Below are 6,000 nucleotides of genomic sequence, written 5' to 3' on the forward strand. Positions count from 1 at the left end.
AGTTTCAGCTTATCTGGCCTAGTGGTTCTTGAGAAGAAGATTTTCAAAGATTTTTCCTATATATTTCTATATAAAACTTTGATTCCCCATTGTGGCCCCGCCCTTCCCCCGGGGGTCATGATTTGAACAATTTAGAATCTACACTACCCCAGGATGCTTCCACATAAGTTTCAGCTTTTCTGGCCCAGTGGTTCTTGAGAAGAAGATTTTTTAATGACCCAACCCTATTTTTGTCTTTTCTTGATTATCTCCCCTTGCGAGGGGATATGTCCCTTCATTTTAACAATTTAAATTCCCCTTCACCCAAGGATGCTTTGTACCAAGTTTGGTCAAAATTGGCCCAGTGGTTCTTGAGAAGAAGTCGAAAATGTGAAAAGTTTACAGACGGACAGACAGACAGACGGACAGACGGACGGACGACGGACAAAATGTGATCAGAAAAGCTCACTTGAGCCTTCGGCTCAGGTGAGCTAAAAAAGAGGAATATTCAAATTAGTTTTGAAATACATATACTAACAGTGCAATATATGCTTTAATTGTTTACCGAAGTGCTACGACATCCTGCATTGTATTTGAAAATTTCCCTATCGTTTCCGTGCGAATCTCTTACAAATACAGAGTATTTGTCAAGGAAACAGAACTGAAAAAAAACATAAGAAGAATGTCACGAAATTTGTTTATGTGTATTATATTTTGTATATTGAAAAACATTGCATTTTAAGACACACTTTCCAATAATTCAAATGCTCCTTTTATTAAAAAATATTTCAATTAAATACTGAATATATACATGTATTTACTTACAGAACACCTTTAGAATTTAACATTGGACAGGGTGTTTTTTTTTGTGTTTTTTTTTTGTTTTGTTTTGTTTTGTTTTTTTTTTTTTTTTTTTTTTTAAATACAAATATTGTATTTTCAAATTAACTTTCGGTGTCTTAATTAAAAAAAGGTTTGTATATTTAATGTTATGTTTTGATATACATAATATAAATTATTATATATACATGTGTACATGTATGTACTAAGCATAAAATCGTGTATAAAATCATCTTCGCTAGCCTAAGGTGACGATCCGCTCTTCACCTCTTTTCGGTGGTATCAGACATCAAAAATGATATACACATGTATCAATAATAATGTCAATATGCAGTCAAGCTTAAGTATGTAACATTTGCATTTATGTCACCCAGAAATAAAGCGTACCTGACCCGGGGCGCATGCTCTTTCTTCTGTGCAAGCATCCACAGTGTCAACATCATTACATGATAGACATTTTAGAAATGTTCTTTTGGGTTTTTCTGTCGAAGTTGTAGGTTCATTTGTTGTAGGTGCGGACACTTTCAAATGTAAGAAAAATGCTACGCAATGTTTCATAATATGTGTACAATGCTTTTTTTATGACAGTACTTTGCGTAGCATTGGATCATATGTTGAAAGGAGAGAGAAAAGTCTGTTTCAATATTTTTTCGTAACATATTTGACATTTGACAATTTACACAGGACAAACATATTACAAAAAATATATATACACTGTAAGATTTACCTACTGATCCCTGGTTATAAACAAACGGCAAAAGAAAATCTGAAAAGTAAAACACATTCATAAAAGAGGATGGATATATATAGCAAAAATATGTGTTCTCCTGTACGTCTCTTGTCTCCAATCTCGGTTAAACTAAACATTCATCTGAATTTGACTGATTTATTTACATTCATTAAAAAATGTTTTACAATATATGACCCAAATATACTTTAAGAAGCGATAAATTTGGAAAAGTTGCCATTCACCTATGGAAGAAAAATAAGAATGAAACAAAAAAAGGAAATTACAAATTTTAGAAAGGATACTCACAATAAATAAGTAATTTGATTTCCATTACAAAACAAAGTATACACAGTTCCTCCTAACCGATAGATTAAGTAAATGTTCCCCCAAACACCTGATAAGGTGAACGTAATACTCTCGCAAGGTCAATAATTTGTTCCACCTGCTTTCTGGGTTCTTTTTATTGGTGAATAAAGTGCATTCTTTATTTCCGGATACTTTTTAACGGTTTCCGGAGTACCTCTGTTAATCTTAAAGACTGATTAATTTTACCGTTCGCATAGTTTCATTGACAGGTATTTGGAAACATCAAGAGTTTCGGTCTTTAACTGTCAATTACCGACTTGTGTCCATAAAAACCGGACTAAATACCTACTTAATTTGATTGAAAATAAATAATGGTGAATTTATTAAACAACTTCATCTTCATTCTTAGATAACTCCAAACATTTGTAAACTAGTGCCTTAGAACCAAAACGGGTAACTTTTGGAAGATCAGTGCCGCAAATTCCGTAGATGATAGGTTATGAAAGAATGTAACATTCTCGTCCTGGCTTTGAGCAAAGACAGGCCTGCCACTTTAAGCCGGTATCATTTCCCAAGAGTCTCATTCATTGACAATAAGATCCATTGATGTCATAATTTTGAGATGTGATACACAATTTACAGAACATCGAGGTAAAAAAAAAACGAGGGGGGAATTTTCTTAAATGGTTTGCCCGCTCTCACCCTGATTAATTTACATAATCAAATAAATAAATGCAAATATAATGATAAATAAAAATCTAGTATACCCTTGAAAAGAATTAAAATTTTGTGTTTGTGAAACAATGATGCCCCTCGTATGGGAGCTTTTGGGAAAGGTTTTAAGTTTTTGAAATACAAGTAAAACTCAAAGAGGTAGAAATGTTGTCTCAATAAATATTAAATACGAAAGCTGAAGCAAAAACCATTCAAAAGTTATGGTCAAGGTTAAAGGTTAAAGGTTTTTAAAACTTCAAGGTCAAAGGGTCATACTTAATGTAGAAGGGTCTTGTCATAAGAAATATACAAAAGAAATATAAAGCCCTAGAATTAACTGTTCAAAAGTGGTTAAGGCTAAATCAAAAGAAGGTAAAACTTCAAGGTCAAAGGGTGAAAATTGTTTGTATCCAAGAAAGGTCTTATCAAAAGAAACATGTCCCTGAAATATCAAGGTCCCACTTCTAACTATTCAAAAGTAATGGCCAATGTTAAAGGTTTTTTAAAAGTTGGTCAAATTCAAAGGTCAAGGATAATTTTTCCAAAATATTTATATACATGGAAAGGTTTTGTCACAACAAATACACATGTGAAATATTAAAGCACTAGATAAACTATTCAAAAGTTATGACCTAGTTTAAGTCTTTTTTTTTTTTTTTTTGAAAAAGATGGTCAAAGCCAAGGTCAAAAAGTCATATTTATTGGTACCAAAGAAAGGCCTTGACACAAGAAATATATGTACACACGTAGAATATGAAAGCCATACCTCCAAGCAATAAGTTCGTCTTATTTTTATTCTTAACTGTTAATCAATGGAATTTTGGGATACAAATTGGGTCTATTATCAGGTGTTATAAAGTTTATTTTAAAGTTATCAGCTGACGTATTGCCAAGAAGGCTACAAGTTAGTATTCTTGCAAATAAAAAGTTCCCATACATGATACCCCTTTCACACCGCTCCCCATTCATTCCGGTCATTCCAAAGATATCGTCTTGAACGACATGTTCTTTCGTTGATAATGAACCTATGTAATTAGGGTTTCACAAGAATTGTACTGGGTTCATACGTTTTTGGGATAAAACTCTTTTCAAGAGTAGTACAAATGTATAGAAATTGTCCCCAAAATGAAAAAGCTAGCAATTTAATCAATAATTTGAGAATTCATTACAACTGTTTTGTATACTTCATATTTTTTGAGTTGATAAGATTTGTTCATAATATACATGTAGATGTTTTTTTTTTTTTATCATATACCATTATTCACTGAACGCTATTTGCATTCCACTTCTACTTCGAAAAAAAAAACAAGGTCTCTTATGACAAACATATGTTGAGTTGTGCTGTTCAATGAGTACTATTACTAGTATTTGTTTTTACTCAATCAACCACTTACCGATTTATTGAAATTAGCGTAGGAACTTTTGATATCTTTTAGAAAAGAACTTTATTCGGTAATAACCAATATTTGCCCCCCAAATCAAACTTTGATGGAGATATATCTAATTAAGTTCTTAAACAGGGGAGTATATGCTGACTTCAAAGCACTGAATATTTTCATAAGTAATGACGCCATATGTACGTAATGACGTCACAAACATGACGTAAATTTCAGTTTTTTATGAATTTTACAGAAAAATATACATATTTCGTCGATATTTTGAGTAAAAGTCACCGAGCGCATGTGTGTTCAGGATCAATATTTTGATATAATGTGTAGAATGAAAATATCAATGAAATTTGTCAGTATTGTTCCTGAACAAACTTGCGCTCTATAAATTTTAGAGCTAAAATTGTTGAAATTTTGTCCATTTTGTCCTCTTTCTGAAAAAGGATATAAAATCGGACTAGTTTGTGACGTCATAAAAACAAACATTGTGAATACACTGCTTTGACACTATAAAATTTAAGGAATGACTCTAATTCTTGGCCAAATTATCGAATATAATATGGTTTGGGTCAGTTAACGCTTTATAATCCGCGAAGCGGATTATAAAAAAGCGTAAACTGACCCAAACCATATTATACTCGATAATTTGGCCAAGAATTAGAGTCATTCCTTATAATTTAATTTTAAAATAATTATTCAACTGGGGATGTAAAATTGTGTTGTTTTTATGAGTTCAAATTTACCGCGCAATAATACAACCGTAGTAACGAAAGTGATGGGAAGCGAGGGGAGGTAAAAACTTATACATAGATCTAGCAGCCATGATGCTTGTTTACATGAGGTAAGATCGAGTAACTGTTTGAAATTAAAGGTACATTCATTAAATCTGGAATTTTCCATGAATCCCAAGGACTGGAAATGAGGGGATTGATGGATACAGATGATTATGCTGGTTGTCAAGGGGGTGTGTCCCCATACCAAACCAGATTATACAAAATGTTATGCGTTCCTTTTTGGAAATCAACCAATGAGAGGCAAGAATACAAGCAAAATTAAATTATTTTCTGTTAATTTATATTTCTCATAAAATTTATTGAATTCAGCACATTTCAGGAAGTTTTCAAAATTTGACTTTTGTGGGGGCAAATATATGCAATATACCGCATATAGTTCTTTAAAATTGCTCCCAGGAGGCTAGGTATCCATTTATTTTTTCAGTTTGAAAATTTTTACTAAATAATAATCCCATCTGGTTTCAAAAACATTAATATCTAAGGATTTATCTATATATATTGGTTTGCTTAACGCTTCAAGAAAAATCCATTTATTGGTCCAATTATTTTAAGCTCTACAAAGAAAGGGATCGGGAATAACACATGTACGCATTCAAAATTGCGACGTCTTTCCTCGGAGGTCATGTTTATTTTCTTTATATGCATGTTGTTTAACTACCGTATGTTAAATGTTGCTGTCATCTTCGCGAAGATGTGTTGCTGCGGGTTCTAAACATGTGCACCTTACTGGTGCTTCTTCATTTTAGGTTTATGCCACTAATGTTCATCAGTTCACTAAATCCTTGAATTAATGTCCATCGGTTTAACCAGCAAGTCACATGTCATATATCCTCATTTTGGTGGCCATGGAAATGGATCTCTAGCTAAAGGCTTCCTTCACACCCAATAGTTCGCCCGCGTGGCGCAGTGGTAAGATCCCTCACTGAACAATAGCTCCGGGTGCCGAGTAGAATACAAAATCCGATCGAGAGGGACGTTAAACAATATACAATCAATTATTCACATTTAAAAAATCCACTATGCTTTCTGCGACCTTTCAGAATGCAACTCAGTATGCAGAAATTTAAAAAAAACTTGTGAAGGCAATCGTACTGCAGTGTTCAAAACTTTTAGACATATCGTGCTGTGAGTCCTGATTGAAAAAACAGGATTGTGGGCTGCTTTTGCTGTGTCATGCCAAATCATGTCTTGCACCTTTTATTCTGCCTCCGACTCCAGCCTTAGCCTCCGTGTGTTTCTAGAAAGCCTT

At 33.1% G+C, this 6,000-nt stretch overlaps 1 protein-coding gene across 1 annotated transcript in view; it reads right to left on the reverse strand.

The window, feature by feature from the left end:
* The window catches only part of LOC134234676 (mucin-2-like), a 31,800-nt gene extending 29,528 nt beyond the window's left edge, over positions 1 to 2,272 (reverse strand). The window contains exons 1-4 of the mRNA XM_062716735.1: positions 1,856 to 2,272; positions 1,547 to 1,585; positions 1,207 to 1,340; positions 545 to 640 (exon numbers count right to left, since the gene is read on the reverse strand). Of these exons, the coding sequence (XP_062572719.1) occupies positions 545 to 640; positions 1,207 to 1,340; positions 1,547 to 1,585; positions 1,856 to 1,880 (294 nt within the window). The 5' untranslated portion in view covers positions 1,881 to 2,272. The remainder of the gene's footprint in view (positions 1 to 544; positions 641 to 1,206; positions 1,341 to 1,546; positions 1,586 to 1,855) is intronic.
* Positions 2,273 to 6,000: the final 3,728 nt, after the last annotated feature.

This window comes from Saccostrea cucullata, unplaced genomic scaffold, assembly GCF_032062105.1.
Source record: "Saccostrea cucullata isolate Sc308-1 unplaced genomic scaffold, CSIRO_AGI_Scuc_v1 ctg3773, whole genome shotgun sequence".
NCBI classification, from domain to species: domain Eukaryota; kingdom Metazoa; phylum Mollusca; class Bivalvia; order Ostreida; family Ostreidae; genus Saccostrea; species Saccostrea cuccullata.